The sequence below is a fragment of the Bicyclus anynana genome, chromosome 25 (assembly GCF_947172395.1).
Source record: "Bicyclus anynana chromosome 25, ilBicAnyn1.1, whole genome shotgun sequence".
Classification (NCBI taxonomy): Eukaryota; Metazoa; Arthropoda; class Insecta; order Lepidoptera; family Nymphalidae; genus Bicyclus; species Bicyclus anynana.
Window position 1 is genome coordinate 7,945,008 of NC_069107.1, and position 19,963 is coordinate 7,964,970.

The 19,963-nt window shown below is 34.6% G+C and overlaps 2 protein-coding genes across 5 annotated transcripts in view; both read right to left on the reverse strand.

The window, feature by feature from the left end:
* Positions 1-1,668: 1,668 nt before the first annotated feature.
* LOC112048254 (procathepsin L-like) lies at positions 1,669-11,797 on the reverse strand. The gene is made up of 9 exons (XM_052889429.1): positions 11,783-11,797; positions 11,255-11,515; positions 9,795-9,947; positions 9,368-9,490; positions 8,565-8,698; positions 5,938-6,070; positions 5,330-5,490; positions 3,825-3,959; positions 1,669-2,949 (listed from the first exon to the last, which is right to left on the reverse strand). The coding sequence occupies exons 1-9, from the start codon at positions 11,795-11,797 to the stop codon at positions 2,889-2,891; spliced, it is 1,176 nt and encodes a 391-aa protein (XP_052745389.1). The 3' UTR covers positions 1,669-2,888.
* A 1,706-nt stretch (positions 11,798-13,503) lies between these two features.
* Positions 13,504-19,963, reverse strand: part of LOC112048234 (trehalase) — a 69,948-nt gene continuing 63,488 nt past the window's right edge. For all 4 annotated transcript variants that reach the window (XM_024085697.2, XM_052889405.1, XM_024085698.2 and 1 more), the window contains exon 15: positions 13,504-16,150. In XM_024085697.2, the coding sequence (XP_023941465.1) occupies positions 16,015-16,150 (136 nt within the window). In that variant the 3' untranslated portion in view covers positions 13,504-16,014. The remainder of the gene's footprint in view (positions 16,151-19,963) is intronic.

Sequence of the window (19,963 nt, forward strand, 5' to 3'; positions counted from 1 at the left end):
ACAATTTTGTATACCTATATCAAGACAATCTCTTGCTTATTTTATTATAATTATAATAAACATAATTACAAGTAGTAAACTTTATTGTGTGGCCTAATCCAGTGATCTCTCTTTATCCAAGGTGACAAATGAATAACTTATAGGATTCCGCATCCACTAGCTAAAACCCTTGATGACGACAAATACTCGCGCAATTTTAAGTTTTTTTTTTCTGAGTAGTGTCGTAGGCTCCTTATGGGACCTCAGGGTAATTTTATGTGTGGTGGCTTGTGTATTTAGAGTAAATGAGATCTTTTTAACCCTCTACGAAAAAAAGGGGTGTCTGTCTGTAGCACCATAGCTCCCGAACGGATGAAGCGATTTCAATTTAGTTCTTTTTTTATTAAAGGTGACTTATGTACGTGTGCTCTTAGACATGTTTGATCAAAATCGGTTGAGCCGTTTAAAAGTTGTGGGGGCGAAAGAAAAGCCGAATGTTTGCAAATATACTCAAGTGGGGTCTCAAATGAAAGCGCATTTAAAGAGAATGTTGATCTTGACTTGATCGAGAGTGTAATTAATAATTTCATTTCATTAATAAACATTTCAATATTTTAAATTTCATGTTATTCATACATTGCTGGGCCCAGATTGGATGAATGAACTGTTACTATCCAAATCAGAGTAATTTACTAAATAATTATGTTAGTTTTAGAATGGTTTAATTTCCATGCAGTTGCATAATCAAGATATGGGCAAGTATTGACATAAAAATGTACGATACCAACACACACATAAAAAAAATATTAACAAGTGTGAATTCTAATTACTTTTGATGATATTGATTTATTATTGAATAAACAATTTTTCATTATTTATTTTATTCTTGTAACGTTCTGGGCCTAAAATGGTCTGTTACTAAAACTGTAAAGATCACTAAAAATTATAAAAATATAATTTGAAATTACTAAAGTAATAAATAGGTAGCTATCAATTTACTGCTATGTATGTATGAACCAAAGGCAAAGTAAAGGTTTCTACGGAACCCCAGAGCACGTCCCCCTCACGCATAGCTTTTTTTTATTATATAAAACCTTAACAAATACCCATAAAATAAGATTACCTGCAGTCTACAATTAAGAAAAGACCATTGCTCCCTAATTTTATATTTTTTTATTTGTATGTTTTTTTCTTCTAACAGTTAGACTAATAAGTATCCATATAATAAGGTTAGCCTTTCCCTGATATTTCAGACAATTGGAAAAAATTATCGTCATGATTTCAACTGATTTCATCAACACATTGACAAGTTATATATACCTGAAAGGGGTGTGGCTTTTCATCCTCCTCCTCCTAACAAAATATCCTGTCTCCATCTTAGATTGCATCATCACTTACCATCAGGGGAGATTGTAGTCAAGGGCTAACTTGTAAAGAAAAATAAAACCTAAACCATCCTTACTTACCATTATATCACCACTGGTGAAAACTCCATTGAAATAGCGTGTAGTTTTCAAGTTTATCACAAACAGACATACAGACGGATGTTATATAGGTACTATGTATATATAGAAAAGACAGTCAAATCTATACTAATATTATAAAGCTGAAGAGTTTATTTGTTTGTTTGTTTGTTTGATTGAACGCACTAATCTCAGGAACTACTGGTCCGATTTGAAAAATTCTTTCAGTGTTAAATAGCCCATTTATCTAGGAAGGCTATAGGCTATATCTTATCACTGTATTCCTACGGGGACGCGAACCACGCGGGTGAAACCGCGCGGCGTCAGCTAGTAATTAATACATTTGAATAAGTCTGGCAGGCAATCTATTTGTATGTAGATTCGGTATTTTTTGTCATTAAAACTTCCATGTTAATTTAACTCATGTTCGTAATTTATTCCAAACGTAACAATAGATAATAAGTAGTCGACGAGTTTACTACAATGTTAGTTAAAATATACTAAAATTTACATCTTAAACTAAATAAATTACAAATTTTATATTATTTTTGCTCGCGACTTCGTCCGTATTTATGCCCTTTTAGAACCAAAAGAACGTTAAATGTAGACAAATTCCATCGTTCATGATTTTTGCGTTATTTTAACTGTAAAAGCACTGTTTTTGCGCAATAGGGATGATGACAGTTTTTTAAATTGTATATAAATTAAGAGTATAAATAGTAAAGCAATTTTGTAAAAGTAACAGGGTATCTGCGATCATTACTTTCGGAGCTACAGGGATTTAAAGGGTCAGATTTGCGGCGCTGCCGCGGATCCCTGAAAAAAGCCCCATACAAAATGGCACGAACTAATGACGTCGTACGTAATGTAGTGATCCTTAGATTTGTATGGGCGGTCAAACAAAATTACTAATATCTTTGTTATTTGTGCGTTTATGTTTATTGTTCATTTATTAAAAAATGTCACATTTAATGTAAGCAAGCTAAAACTGTATGAATTTTCATCTAATTATGATAAAAGATTTTTAATAGATTTAGAAATTTTATAAACTCATTTATTTTGCAAATATCCAGTCAATATTTGCTTTTTATGTATAAATTAATTAACATTGACTTTATTTACCCGAATGTAAGGAGTATGAAGAACAATTGTGCCAAGTTTCGTTAAAATCCGTCAAGTAGTTTTTGCTTCTATAACGAACATACAGACACACGAAAATTTTAGTGATTGCATTTTTCGCATCAGTATCGATCACTAATCACTCCCTGATGGTTATTTTGGAAATATATTTCATTTACAGAATTGACCTCTCTACAGATTTATTATGTGTAGATAGATATAGATACAGTGTACTGTTACAAAGTGTACAGAGATTGACTATAACAAGATCTTTTATACCAATAGACAATTTTCTTTGTGATTCTACTAATATAGATTAAATTATCTTCATATTTCCACATATGTAGCCATATTTGCAACTCCGCATACGTTGAAGCCTCTTCGAATCCTAGAGCAAATAATTCCTTGTTAATACAATAATAATTTATTTTTACCAGATTTTCTTTTGAAAACAATAGGCTACTCGCCTGCTGTATAAAACTAAGAAGTTTTTTTGCATATAGGCAGTTTAGATGCTTAAAAACTCTAATCACATTTTTATTTGTGAAGATAATCTCGTAATTGTAATATTTTTATAAAACAAAATTGTATTATTATCACGTCACCGCAAACGCCAATCATAACCTGTGACGTCATTCGCTATAAGGCATCGGTTTGTGATTGGCGCTTGCGGTGACGTGATATATCACATCACTGCAAACGCCAATCCCGCTGTTATCTCTATGGATGACGTTACTTGCTAATGTGTTGTTTCATCGGGAAAAATTTTACGTAGATATTTTAATTTTTTTTACTGGTTATTAATGACGGGACAAAAAAAAATATAGCTTATAATACTTCCACAATTCAGTTTAAACACTGTTTACAAAAGAGGCAAGTAGCCTATTTACGATAGTCATACTATAAAATGTAAAGATGTGACATTATAATCAACTATGTACTTCAGGTAGGGTGGTAACTAACTTTTGCCGTAGCTAGTTACCACAAAGGCAAGACACTGGCAAAGGCGTCCTGCCAAGGAATTTGGCGTTCCAGTACAATGTCGTGTAGAAACCGAAAAGGGTGAGGATTTTTGTTCTCCTTGTAACAAGTTAGCCCGCTTCCATCTTATATTGCATCATCACTTACCATCAGGTGAGATTGTAGTCAAGTACTGACTTGAAATGAATAAAAAAAACCGTTAAAGTCAAACATCTCCCGAAGGCTTAGAGCCCGCTTAGTAGGGAGAAGTTTTGGCCCTTTAGTGTGTCAAAAACAACTTACCTCATATACCCGTCCTCCCCCCATTGCCTCCCCCACCAGTTAAGTAGGATCCAGTAGTCTGGAGTGTATCCTACGAGGAGCATCGCGTGGTTAAGTTTCCACGGAACACAGAAGGGGTCATTGTAAATACCGCTTCTGGAAATATAATAAAATACTTCGCTAATTGCTTCGAGTGACAGAAAGGCTCATGCTGTTAAGAATCAGCCTTTCTAACCAACGCGGAATTACAATCTTCATTATTGCTATTTCATTGATACAGAGATTATTTTTAACCGACTTCAAAAAGGAGGAGGTTCTCAATTCGGTCGGTATTTTTTTTTTTTTTTATGTATGTACACCGATTACTCAAAGACGCCTGGACCGATTTCAAAAATTCTTTTTTTGTTTGAAACGGTATAGCCCCCATTTGGTCCCATTGCCATCATGTCAAGATCTGATGGTGGAATCCTGGAGAAATTGAGGGGAACTTTCGAAAATTATATGAGTGTCTAGTGTGTTCGTATACTTTTCCATTTAGTACTTTTAAGCACTATAATTTCATGAAGGTTTAAAGTCGATCTGATGATGGAGCCATAAAACAGACGAGGGAACTCCTCGGCAATTTACAGCAGTTACCTTGTGTTTGGGCTTGATTAATTTGTATTAATGAGAACTTTCCACATAGATAGGTTGTGACTGTCATTTAGGGGTTTGGTGATGAAGACCAAGGACAATTAAGGGAACTCCTTAACAGTTTACAGAAACTACCTTGTGTTTGGCCTTGATTAATTCGTATTGCTGAGAACTTTCTACCTATAGTGTCTGTTATTAGGGGTCTGATAATGAAGACCAAAGTCAATTAAGGGAACTCCTTAACGGTTGACGGTAGCTACCTTGTGCTAGGGCTTGATTAATTTGTCAGAAATGGCTTTAATTAATACATCACCGGCTTAGCACCGCCTTCATACTGATCAGCAGGTAGAACATATTATGATGTTATTTTTCACTTTTTAGTTTAGTGGGTACGTTTTTAGGTTTTGAAGTCGGTTGTATTTTTTTTATTAAAATTTTTTATTTTTTACAAATATGCCCTGCCGAGGCAGGTTCTATGGTAAATAGACTGAGGATTGAAACCATCAAAACATGGAGCATGCCAGAGGCGTGCAATAGATGCAAAAATCCACCGCCTACCCTAAGGACTCAATTCGAACCTATGTTGGACCACAGAATACATAGTTGGACGGACTTTTCCAATTTTTACTTATAGTGCATACCTTAGTATACCTTATCTATACTAATATTATAAAGCTGAAGAGTTTGTTTTATTGAACGCGCCAATCTAAGGAACTACTGGTTCGATTAAAAAAATTCTTTTAGTGTTAGATAGCCCACTTATCGAGGAAGGCTATAGGATATATATTATCCCCGTAGACTTACGGGAACGGGAACCACGCGGGAGAAATCGCGCGGCGTGAGCTAGTACAATATACATGCATGATTTCAGCTACATAAGATATAAACTGTACCTGTATAGTTGGAAGGTGAAAGGAGAAGCGTTGACAGCTACAGCCAACGGTCCGATGGTGGCCAACGCTCGCTCCATCGCTGCTTCGTCCCCCGCTGGCAGCGTGGCCCAACGTCGGGCTCTAGTTCTCGCTTTGAGTCTGTTGTGGTGGCAGCGTCCTCTCTGGAAGTTAAATCAAATTCACTTATTATCATCATCATCGGCTCATTGAGCACGGGTCTCCTCTTTAGAATGAGAGGAGTTACGCTAATAGTCACCACGCTGGCCCAATGCGGATTGGCAGACATCACACACGTAGAGAATCATCCTTTCGATTCGGAGGGCGTAGGTTCTAATTCGGTCCGGGCATGCACTTCCAACTTTATGTGCATTTTAAGAAACTAAATATCACGTGTCTCAAACGGTGAGGTAACCTGCATACCTGAGAATTTTCTTAATTCTCTACGTGTGTGAAGTTTGCCAATCCCCATTGAACCAGCGTTGTAGACTATTGACCTGGCACCTTTCATTCTGAGATGAAACTCAACAGTAAGCTTAGGGGTAATTGAATAATTTTGAACCATACCTCTATCTTCCATAAATATCACCAATAAATAAAAATTATCATACCCTCCCAATATAAGGGTAGTAGGTTTCTGTGGTGAGCCCATCTCTTGCGGCGTACCTCAGGGCAGCTTGGAGGGATCCTCCCCCACAGCCAAGGTTGCCGTCTCTAAAGCTGCAGTCCACTATCTGTTGGGGGCTGGAAGACAAAATATTGTGTGATGCATACTCAGAATAATCATATAAGGACAAGTCCTCTCAGAATGAGAGTCAATAGTCCACCACGCTGGCCCAATGCGGATTGGCAGACTGCTCACACGCAGAGAATTTAGAAAATTCTCTGGTATGCAGGTTTCCTCACGATGTTTTCCTTCACCGATTGAGACGCGTGATATTTAATTTATTAAAGTGCACAAAACTGAAAAGTTGGCGGTGCATGCCCCGGACCGGATTCAAAGCTACGCTTTCCGGATTTGTAGGCAGAGGTCATATCGACTGAGCTCACGTCTGAGTTTATCACGGATACTATATCTACGGATAAGGATAAGTATCGCACCCAAATTATCACGAACAAAATTGACAAATATCTTATTATATATATATCTTATACTGAACATGAGGTTTTTACCCGTTTTTTACACCATTCAACCTCACAAAAAGGCATACGAAATTCTTTTACCGAAGAACACGATTACAACTATGAAATATTTGATTATATAGAGACAGTTTTTATAATCGCATTAGCGAGTAACGTCTAGCGAGGCAGGTTCTTATCTAATTAGTCTGAGGAAGAATACCATAAAATAAATAAAATATTCCGACGAATGAGAACGAGAATGAGAACCTCCGCCTTTTTTGAACTCGGTTAAAAATGAAAAAAAAACAAAGCGCTATCTATGAGCCTCAGGCATAACTACATGGCAACAGTTTTTTGAAGTGTACAAAAAGGGTTTGTTTCAAAGATCACAATGAAGAGCCAAGTCTTCATTGTGATCTGATAAGATTTTTACAGTGCAAGTAGGTTAGCCTTACTTTACATAAAAATGTTTTTGAATTACCTATTTGATTACCTAACGACACCGTTTGGAAAATAATGTTGAACTTTATACTACCTGAACCTCCACAATTTTCAATGACTCTATCTAATGAAAACCGATCCGGAGAAAATTGGCCATTTTTAATCAGTTTTCATTATAGAACCTGTATATACAGTGTGTTTTAAAAATACCGTCCGATCCAAATTGTGCGTGTAAATAATGCTTACACGCACATTTTGGATCGGACGGTATTTTTAATATTTTTAATATTATAAACAGAAAAAATATTTAAAAATATATTATTCAATAATTAAGCATTTTTATCGTGATAATAAAGTTTCTAATTTTAAACATAAATTGTCCCAAAACTTGGAAAATTTAAAAAGTGACAACACTGTACTATTAATTATGGTACGTAATCTAGATTATTACCTCCTACCTACACACCTGTGGCACAAAAGTCGGCAAAATAGAAAGCCTTTTGACAATGCCGCGCCACATATCGTATAGGGTAGGCAGTAGGTATCATCGTTTTCGGCGCCCACTGTCTTTGAAACACCGCGCCGCCGCCGATACGTGCAATGTCTGTAATGCTGTGTTTAGTTTGCTTGCGCCACTCGCCCAAAATGCAGACTTAAATTAGTAGTAGTAGATCTATTTGCGACAGAGCTATTACTGTGTTCCAGAGTAAAAGGGATAGTTTCTGGTGTAATGTATGTTCAAGGAGTGGAAAATGTGGAAAATGATCCACTAACCATTAATTCATCTGCCATCGTCCATCTGCGTAAATTAACTTTTCGTGTTTACACACATCACAACACGCCAGTTATGCAAGCACGCATGCATGCTTGTACATAGCACAAGATGATAAAGCACCTTGACAAACCCATCACCTTGTTGTGTGTACTTGTGTGTTTACTTGCCTATTCAATACCGCTTTGAATAGAAACGTGTAAACGCAGCACAAAACATAGACGGCGGCGTTTTTATTTTGTAGTAATGCCTACTAATAATTAACCTATCTCAACTTTTGTGTTGCCATGTAAGTTTTTATAATTTTGTATTTTTTTATGTTAATTTCGTGCAGAGAAAAAAATGTATTTCTTTAAAAATAAGGACTGCATAAAAATAATGTATACACGATACCTAAGTACACCATTAAGGGCCGGACGGTATTTCCTATAACACACTGTATGTAACCTCAGCATAATGGGGAACGCTAATTCACACCTTGTTTATATATTTATAGCGTGTTGCCAGTGATGACTTTGTCATGTTCTGAGACTTGGTCGCTAACTATGGGCCTCTTAATGAAGCTATGCTTGGAGTGTCTCTTCGATCGAATCAGAAAAAAGGAAATCCGTAGAAGAACCAAAGCCACCGACATAGCTTACTGAGCCACGAAGCTGAAGTGGCAATGCACGGGGCACAAGCCGATGGACGTTGGGATCCCAAGTTGCTGGACTGGCGACCCCGCACTAGAAAGCGCAGTGTAGGTCGACCCACCACCAAGTGGACTGACGACATCAAGCGAGTCGCAGGGATTCGTTGGATGCAGGCGGCTCAGGATCGTGATGTTTGGAAGTCCCTACCAAAGCCCTAGCAGTGGACGTCCTTCGGCTGATATTATGACGATGTTGATGATGATGATTTTACCTTAACTCCTTCCAATTCCTATGCTTCTTATAAAGCTGTGCTTGCAACGCGTGGGCCACAGCAAACGCATAGCACGCGCCGCAGTGCCATTGCTCCTCACGCTTCGGAGTGTAGCCCTCCGCACGCCAATCTACCTGGAAATGTGACAGAAACAGATTTCATCATCATCATATCAGCCGATGGACGTCCACTGCAGGACATAGGCCTGGTACTGATATATCGTTAATATATATTATTCTATAATAATTTTTAGCGTATCCATTTTAATATTTAGTTCGTAGATTATCCACAACTTGACAACATACCAAATTGTAAGTCGACATGTGGCCAGCACATGTCGATTACGACATTGAATACTTATGAACCTTTACCGGTAGGGTGTTAGCTAGCCACGAAGCCTCCCACCAGCCAGACCTATATTGTTCTGTTTTGACCAATTAAGTAAACCTCAATTGACCCAGCCGGAGATCGAACTCAGGACCTCCGTTTTCGCACATACTGCGCCACGGAGGCCGTCGTCGTCAAGGAGGTTCGATTTGGAAGAGCAGGGCCAGCCCGTCCATACGGTGAACGAAGCAGTCGCTCCAGGCGCCAAATGATAATCCTACTCAACCGTACTGCCCCTGATTTTCAATTGGTCACCCCAGAGTATGGCCGAGATCTTCGCGTTCCATTCTTACTTTAAACTCATAATTTGGTATAGGTATCTGCATATTATTAGGAGCAAAAAGAGAGTTGGATCTCGCTCCATTTTAAAATTTACTTCGGACCGGCGCTGTGGAAGATAATAAACAAATGATCACCTTTTTTGGTATCGAGCGGTGTAGATTGTCCCGATAAGTCGTCCGTTTGTGGTCTTCCGCCGGATCGTACAGGGGAATGGTTTTTATCAGTTTTAGTAACTGTGCGATGTAGGCTGCTATTGGCTGAAAATTATCATTATGTATAATATTATATAGCTGATATACTCCCGATGGTACGCGCTGGCCGGGAGGGGGTAGCGATGCCCCGCGCGCACGACTTCACACTCGCGCAGTCCTTTTGTTTCTTTTGCGAGAAATCTTTATCCTTTATTGGGATCCCCCAACTAAATTTGATATAGGGTGAATATTATGCACTTATTGTATTATGTACTTATTTGTTTCTTATCACTAATAAATAACAGATGAGAGTATACATGTATTTCTAAGGCTGAATCTTAGGTACAAAAGGTCGCTTTAGGAAACTTACCCAGTCTCCAAAAAGATTAAGATGCAGCGTATAGGTTTGTTGACCAGCTAGATACTCCTGGTTATGCATTGCCACTCGTTTCAGGTTCTCTCTCCATATTTTTACTGCCGATCTTTCGTGATGAGTACTCGAATAGTCCTTATTGAATGCTGCCTGAAAGGAAATAATAGCAATTAAGTACAATATTGGAATGTTTTCGTCCTCCTGTGATTGAAGACGAGTCTTCGAACAGTGTATGTGCATCCAGTGATGACTTACGGATCTGAGACCTGGTCGTTAACTGCGGCCCTTATTAAAAGGCTCAAAGCGGGTGATGGATCGAGGTATGCTTGGAGTTTTTCTGCGTGATTTAATCAGAAATGAGGAGATCCGCAGAAGAACCAAAGTCACTGACATAGCTCGCGAGTCGCGAAGCTGAAGTGGCAATGGGCGGGGTACATATTTCGAAGAGCCGATGGACGTTGGAGGCCCAAGGTGCTGGAATGGCAACCCTGCACTAAAAAGTGGAGTGTTGGTCGACCCGTAACCAGGTGGACTGACGACATCAAGCGAGTCGCAGAGATTCGCTGGATGCAGACGGCTCAGTATCGTGATGTTTGGAAGTCCTTACAAAAGGCCTATGTTCTGCAGTGGACGTCCATCGGCTGATATGAAGATGATTATGATTATTGTGAAAAACGAATCTGAGGTACAGAGCAGACTGGGAAAATGGCAGGAGAAATTGGAAAGTGTTGGTCTACGAATCAGTCAAACGAAAACTGAATATTTATTCTTGAACTTTGGCGGTACATCTCAATCTTCCAAAATTGCCTTAAATGGTGTAACCCTACCAGCTTGCTCCGATTTTCGGTACCTCGGATCGCTTTGTCAAAACGATGGCAATGTGGACCGAGACGTAAAAAGTAGAATGAATGCGGGATGGATGAAATGGCGACAGGTCTCAGGTGTACTATGGCCGCGAATGCGTCTTAGACTTAAGGGTAAAATATGCAAAACGGTTGTAAGACCTGTCGTGCTGTATGGATCAGAATGTTGGGCGGTGAAAGGGACGGTTAGTAAACGAATGCATGTGAACGAAATGCGTATGTTGAGATGGATGTGTGGTGTGACAAGAATAGATAAAATAAGGAATGAGTATATAAGAGGAAGTCTGAAGGTGGCGCCAGTGACAGAAAAATTGAGGAGTAGAATGTCATGAAATGACATGTAATACGTAGGGAGGAAAGTCATATTACTAGAAAAATGTTGAATGTGCAAGTGGAAGGTCATAAGAGGAGAGGAAGGCCAAAGAAGAGATGGTTGGACTGTGTGAAAGAGGACATGTGTGTAAAAGGAGTGGATGATGAGTTGACGAGCAATAGAGACGAATGGAAAAGATTGACATATTTTTCCGACCCCACTTAAGTGGGAAAAGGGTAAGGAGATGATGATGATGACATAATTATTAATTAAGTACCAACCTTATATTCGTCCCAGTGAGTATCAGGAACTTTTTCATTAACCAGTAAGCCATTAAAAACGTGTTCTTGTTTATAATCACTACTTTCACCAACACTACAATCACTCACGTTCAAATACTTCAAATATTCTCCATATCTTTCATTCTTCTCCAAAAATCTCAAAGTATTCTCCGCAAAGTTTAAAATCTTCAGATTTTCACCATTATCGATACAACGCCTTGTTCTGAATGTTTTGTAATTATTCAGAATTAATTTGATTTTCTGCGTTGTATTGTTTAAATATAATTCAGAGTTTATTAACATTAAAAAATTAATAAATAAAAGTAATAAAAACATTTTTAAATTAAGTAAGCTATTTACAAAATTGTCACTAACCTTTAATATATAATTTAAATTATTGAGCTACCTTAATTTTAATACATGCCTGCTTGCATAAATGCAAGAGTTAGGTCAATGAAATGTATTAAAATTTCGACCTTAAATTATGGCTGATAAAGTTGAAAATACTTTGATTGCCTTTAATGATACCAGTATTAACACCATAATTTTGTGTTTTGATGGAATATAATATCCAGTTGACCCGAAAAACTTTGTTCTGTCATACAAAATATTTCTTTGATATAGATATATTATGATTATAAAATACTAAAATTGTGTTTTACCAAGTTTTGTTAATTATTTTATTTATTTTATTTTGGTTTTTTTCATGTTAATTATTTTTTTAATATTTATTTATTTTATCATATTTGAAATAATTATATTTTTAGAGTGGGAAATTATTTCAGTTAATTCAATACGTTTGTAGAAAAAGTATTGTATGCCACTACACGTAATTAGCGATAGTACCACTCGTGCTATCTATTGCACACTCGTGCTACAATCATTGGCGTATCTAGGATTATTTTCTAGTGGGGGGGTCTGGCCCTCCCAGAATTAGTATCAGTAGAATTCCATATCGGTAGCCCAGAATCCTAGGGCGGGCACAGGTTCATTTTAGGCCCAAAAAATATCCTATAAAATAAAAAAAGTCCCATTTGATTACATTCAGTAGTTTCAGCTTCAGTATCGATTATTTAATGCCCTCCGAAAAAATTTTCAAAATATGTTCAAAATACCTACAGAATTTGACCTGTAACAGCTTTATTATAAGTATAGATTATTATAAAAAATACATTACTCATTGCATTAGATTCATAATCCGTTTTCCAAAACAAAAATATGGTGACCATACGACCTATATGCACAATGCAAACATACCATATTATTTAATGCTTAGTTTTAACAAATATGACTTACTTAATCAAATAACCAGTCACGTACGATTTTTAACCAATATAGTATTTAGGTACAATCATTTAGGTACAGTATTGCTTCATCATAAAATCAAACATTTGATAATAATCTAAAAAGTAGTCTACATAAAAATGGAAACGACTTCAAACACGTATTTGTTATTTTGAGATTAACACAAAATTACTAAACAGATTTTCATGAAAATGAAATGGGACCAATCTGAAAGTATACTCTTTCAAACAAAAAAATGATTTTTAAAATTGGTTAATAAATGACGAAGTTATGGTAACAAAGTTATGGCTATTCTTTGAAGTCGGTTGATGAAATAAAAAAAACTAGTTATATTTTATATTTTTAGATTTGAAAAGAGCACATACTAATATATCGCTTTTTGTTTTAATAGTATTAAACTAAAATACTATTAAAAACAGATTCCGACGAATTGATAACCTCCTCCTTTTTTTTAAATCTGTTAAAAATTATTTATTTTTAAAATTTTAAAAGTATAAGCTTTTCTTGATGAGTACTGTTTACCAACAAACAAATTAAAAATGAAGGTATAAATCACTAGCCATTTCACACCTAATAATTATTATAATAAACTTGTTCTTCAATTAATGAATTTTTTTTATTATTAATAAGCTTAGAACATTTATATATGGTTATTATATTTTATATAACATTTTTAAACGAACCATACACAGTTTTAACTGTGTATGGTTGGTATAAATAAGTTATAAAATGACATACGTTTTCTACCTTCATTTCTAATTTCTTTGTTGGCAAACAATACTCACCATGAAAGGCTGAAGTATAAGCAGATTAATTTTGTAAAAATATTCCAAGATTTTAATTAAAATAATGGAAAAAAACCATTTAAACCTTTTCGGAGCAGATTTCTCTATACTTTTAATATAACAATATTGAAAAGGAATTTTGAAAATAAAACGTACATATGAAATAGATCTAGGTATTTATTGATATTTATTTGATATTTTTTACAATATACGAATAATACAGATAATACAAATATATAAATAAATACATTAAACAATTCATCTAACTAACAAAACGAATTATATTAAAATTACTATTCCGCTAATATTTAAAAAAAAATGTCGTTTTAACGTCAAACAGACGGACTAAACTAAATTATTCTAAAATAAAAAAAAAAATATTGGCATCCTTTTCACAAAGCTTTCCATGAAAAAGGTCAACATGATTTTTAGTTTTTTCAGTTAGTTTCACTTTAGTGTACACTAATACCAAAAATTAATATGAAAAAATCACACTTCCATCAATAAATGCAAGCAAAAATAATATTTTACAAAAAAAAAATTAAATAGCTATTTACACCACGGCTATATAACGAATTGTCTACTTATAACTAACTTTTACAACTATACTAATAATACTCTAGGTCATTATTTATTAATAATACAGATTGACTATTGACTTTGTTCTAGATTTTAAGAGGAAGAAATTCATAAAGGTCAACGCAGATTGCAGATATGCACAAAATATATTTGGATTATACGATATTATTTTACTCTGAGAAATTAATAAATATATATCGTATATCCGGCTTAGTTTTAATAAACCTTATGTCTAGCTATAGGATAATACGCTGGACTTGTAAACTCCAGCACCTTAGGACTTCAACGTCCACCGAACTATATGTACTGACCATTGCCACTTCAGCTTCGCGACTCCCTGAGCTATGAATGACTTTAGTTCTTCTGCGGACCTCCTCATTTCTGATTCAATCACGATATTCACTTATATTTTAAAATAGGCAAATAATTTTCTGTTATTTTTAACATTTTAAAATATAAATCCTTATATTTTAAAATGTTAAGAATAACAGAAGATTATTTGCCTTAGTACGACAATCCAAATCAGAGAAAAACCCACCAAATTCCAAAAACGGTGCACCCTCATGAAACGTTCCCTCTCCTCAATTTATAATTGCAAAATTATGCAATTACATTAACAAGAAAACAATAAAAACTGACACATTCGAGTGCTGAAGTAGGTTTTACTCTGAAGAGTAAAACCTACTTCACACTACTTGAAGTTTTTAAATACACTTAATAATCGACATAGTTGTAAAAACATTCAATAGTTAATTTATTAAGTCTAAACTCTATCTAGGAATAAATAAATTTGCTGTTTATACTATAAATACAATTAAAATCTAACTGAAATTGCAAAAGCAGTTTTCCATTTCAATTTTGTCAATACATTGAAAAAGAATTAAATAAACACTATGATGAAGAACACGTCAGAATATGTATTAAAATCTTTTTCTGTCTATTTTTTTAAATATTTTTCCATTTTAATCAATTAATACTTTTTCTATTTTAAAAATGTGAATATGCATCTTCTAGGCGTGATTGCAACCAAGCGCTAATATATAACATATGACAAATACACAATTTAAAAAAAGATTGTCATTTCATGCCAGTGTATAAAATATTTCATACCAAAATACACAAGCAGTATACAATATAATACTAAACTATAAATACAAACTATATCTTATGTTTAAAAACCGAGTTCAAATTCACAGCGCATTTGAGAACTGATGTAATACAAACTCCTTTAAAAAAAATCAAAAAATCGATTCAGATACGACTGAATCTATCATTTCGTAGTCTAGTCGATTTCCTCAGTCGGAAAATACTGACTATTTTGTCCCTACCATTTTGTCTTTGTAATTATTGTCTAGAACTCGAAAATAGGTCGTATTCGAATAATATGTAACTTAGTATACATTTGATGAGCGGTTAACGGCATGAGCAATATGTAAAAATATGTAAATCGACGTTGGAAAGACTAAATTAACCAAGCAATATTAATCTAACTTTGCATTTTACTTTTTGACACAATTATTATATTATTTTTTACTAAATGATTTCATTTTCTCTCAAACTATTTTGATTTATTTGGTCGATTGGTTAATTTAGCCAATCATCATTACACAACACGAACGTACATATTTACATTAATTATTATAACACATGAATATTATAAGGGTTTCTACGGTTTCTAAAACAGTTTTTGAATTTGCATGTCCATGATTTATAAATTATAATAATTTTTACAATATTATTTGTTAGATTCAATATTTATTTTCAATGTTTACTTTAATTTTAGATCCAATTGTGCTAAAATATATTTCATAAATCACGTCCTTGACATAAAAATAACATTTTAAAATTAACATGTCTAGAATTTTTTTTCCACTATTAAAATTATCTAAAAATCGCTATTCAAGAAAATATTCCTCCCCTAAAAAGTTAGTGACATTACCCAAATTACTAATCTATATTTGGCATACAAATATTTTATTTGCGTAAAAATTAAATCATAAATTTAATTATTAAACCACCCGTCTCGTCAAAGTCACTCTCAACTCGTCTATGACTTTAGCAACAATGGTAGAGGATTGGAGGTAGTTACATTCACCGCTGACGCGTGTTTGATACCCCGTTGAGGCTTTTTAGTTCAGTGCACGGCTTTCGTGCTGAACCCAGGACTCTCAGGTCTTCAGCGCCGACCAGCGGGGCATAGTCTCGTCGTCTTCTGTACACCATAAGTCTGAAATGAAAATTACACAAAATGAGTTTTGCTTTCAACCAATTTTTTAAATATAAAACGAGGCCACGTCAACCTAACCCTAGATAGCAAACCTCCGTCGATTCGACGGGCACCGCACAGAAATATCGCTTTAATTTTCTAACAGTACACCAAAATGTCCGAAAGTTAGCAATCTAGGGTTAATTATGTAAGAACTAGCTGATGTAAGCATGAAGACTGTAACTATTCTATTACTATCCTTCGGGAAATCAATCTTATCAGGTGAATTTTGAAAAGTCCAAATTTAGTATCTGCGTGCCAAATTTCGACGCAAGCCGTTTAGTGTTTGAGCTGTGTCATAGGTCAGCGTAGATAAATGTAGATTATTATACTAAATGTAGATTAATATATTTATTTAATGTAGATTTATATACTAAAATATAATCTATATTACTACTATACTAAATGTGGGTCAGTTATCGTTACAGTACATTTGGTTGGTAATTTAACAAACTAGATTATACAATAGGTAGAAAATAAATACTAAATAAAACTTAAACTTAGTGTCTTTATACTATCAAGTCTCGTACAAAAATCTGTTTCTTTTTAATAAATGTGCGCTGACCTTAAAGTTTAAATATTGCAAGGTAAACAAGCGATGTCATTACAACTATACAAAGTCAAATATTAAGGTACTTATAAAATGGAGCATTCATTTGCATTGGACATTCGTGAGAATGTTACATCACAGAAAAATAAAGAGAACATTTAGCGAGCGTTATCGAGCGTTCTGGCGAGCGTTCTAGCGAGCAGATTTGCTTGGAATGAAAACGTTGAATAGAACGTTCGCTAGAATGGGGATGATGACTAGGTTTCAATATATTGATTTTTATGATATATTCGAGTAAAGGTCAACGTTAACTAATTTATACATAAAAAGTAAAGAATGTCTGGATATATGCAAAATAAATAAGATTATAAATTTCAAAATCTATTAAAATCTTTTATCGTTATTAGATGAAAATTCATACAGTATTAGCTTCCTTACATTAGTCGTGACATTTTTTAATACATGAACTATAAACATAAATGCATAAATAACAAAGATATTAGTAATTTTGTTTGAACACCCATACAAATATTACGATCATTATGACCTACGACATCATTAAATCGTACCATTTTGTATGGGGCGTTTTCGGATCCCTGTAGCTCCCCGGATAAATCCCTGTAGCTCCGAAAATAATGATCGCAGATATCCTGTTACTTTTACAAAATTGCTTTACTATTAGCATACTCTTAATTTACATACAATAAAAAAACTGTAATCATCCCTATACTCAAGATGTTCGTAGCAATATTTGGCTCTATGCTTGGCTCGGCTCGTTGTTCAAATCGACAAATAGAAAACGGTGAATGCTCGATGTTCTGTTACAAGTAAATTCTCAAGTCTATAAGCACCTTTAGGTATTTATGACACATTGCGCGGTGGGTGTAAGCTCCAGATCCCTTCTCCTATTAGGCCCGCTCTAGGTTAAAGCGATAAAGAATATTGTCACGTAAAAATTCCAAGAGATGGCGCTCCAAGGATATTTTCTAAACATACAATTTACACAACACAATTAATGTATAAATTAAGAATGTAAATTGTATATTAAGTGATTGATTATGAAACACGGCTAAAACTCACGTGATATTAGGTCGGAGTATGTCCGACTAGTTTCGTGCCGCGATGCAAGAACCAGCTCATGACTAAGGGCCCCGTATGGGTTCGAAACTAGTCGGGCATACTCCGACCTTATATCACGTGAGTTTTAGCCGTGTTTCATAATCAATTAATATGAATAACACTCACGATAGTTTAAATTGTATATTAACTTTAAACTAACTTCCTCAGCAGACCCAGACTTCTGAACCGGTGGTAGAATCACTACAAACTGATTGTCCTGAAGTTTCAAAAGTGCGTGTAAACTAAACCTATTTCAAATTCAAATTTGAGTTTGAATTTTATGGATTTTATTGAATAAATATTTTTGACTATGTGTTTATTTGACTTTGCAAAAAATCCATTAATCCACCATAAATCCATTAATCAACACGAATGAATTAATTCGCGAAGCGAAGCACGAATGAATTAATTTAAGATAAAGCATTGAACCTAAGCGCTTCTTATGATATAAATAAACATTATATCAGGAATAATGACTATAAAGTTTCAAGTGTTTGTTTATGAGAGGCAGTATAATCTACTAAACGTGAAGGCTGTAAACTATTGATAAGCACACATGCGTTTTAATAGCTGTAAACGATTGACTGTGTATAATACTGGTTCAATATAAACTAATCGTTTATAACCGAAAAAAAAAAATGGTTCTGTGTGGTCTGTGGAACCCTCTTGATACGCTCCTAAAACAGTTAAACAAAAAAAAACATTCTTGAGCCCGTATGTTACTAATATCAAGAACAATGCGTTCTATGAATATACAAAAATGTATTTTTTCATGGTCGTGTTTAGACTTTAGCTAAACTTCTACTAACCTTTGAAAAAATAAACACAAACGCATATAAAACAGAAACGCATATTCGGCTCACTGCTGAGCTCGTGTCTCCTCTCAGAATGAGAGGGGTAAGGCCAATAGTCCACCACGCTGGCCTAATGCGGATTGGCAGACTTCACACACGCAGAGAATTAGGATAATTTTCTGGTGTGCAGGTTTCCTTACGATGTTTTCCTTCACCGATTGAGACACGTGATATTTAATTTCTTAAAATGCACACAACTGAAAAGTTGGAGGTGCATGACCCGGACCGGATTCGAACCCTCACCCTCCGGAATCGGAGGCAGAGGTCATATCCACTGAGCTAGCACGGCTCACTATTGCACTACATCCATGTTATTTCTTAGCACTATTTCCTTCTTACCGATCCTTAGAAATCATTGTCATCTGAGACATGTTTACTTTAGCAAACAAAAATATAAAATTAAAAATTTTGAAAAACCCCCCAAAGTCAAAGAATTGTCTACAATAAAGACTTTTATGTGTTAATCCAGAGTAAAACCTATTTCCATTCCAAATTTCAGCTAAATCGCTGCAGCACACTAAAACACACACAAACTTTCGCCTATAAAATATTAGTGTGATGAGATGATAAACATACTTTATAATAAAAAAAAATATAGTCTATTATTAATGTTCTAAACAAAAAATCTAATGAAAAAAAAACAAACAACTTCAGCATATAAATCACATTGTAATGTGAAGGTGATATAATTAAATTAACAGCTTGCGTTCGCGCATCTAGAACAAGCTAGGCTTTGCCTGTCGCTTTCAGTCTATTCAGTCCTTTGCGAGCCACCGTCAAAGACATACGTGTTAATTATTTATAAATATTTATTAAGTACAAACAATCAGGTGAGATTGTAGTCAAAGGCTAACTTGTAAAGAATAAAAAGAAAAAAGTACAAACAAAAAGGGAATGTTGGAGTAACAAAGAGAACCGGATGTAACAATCTAAATAAAAAATATATCTTCACGATATTCAGGTCAGTATTTTATATTTTAAGTTTTTACGCATACATATTTTTTAGCTTTTTTTAACACAATATTTGTTTAGAAAAGTTTTTAATTTTCAAATTATTTAAATGTTTTTTTTTATGTGTTTTATGTGTTTAACGTATTTTGGATTCGCATATTTAATTAAATTATGGTGCGAATATTGTGAATTAATACGAAATTGTTTTTTTAATAAAGTTATGCATTATAGTTAATTTTTAAGCTTATTTTGTCTTTAAGAAATGAAACATACATAAAAAAAACATACATACAGCCGAAC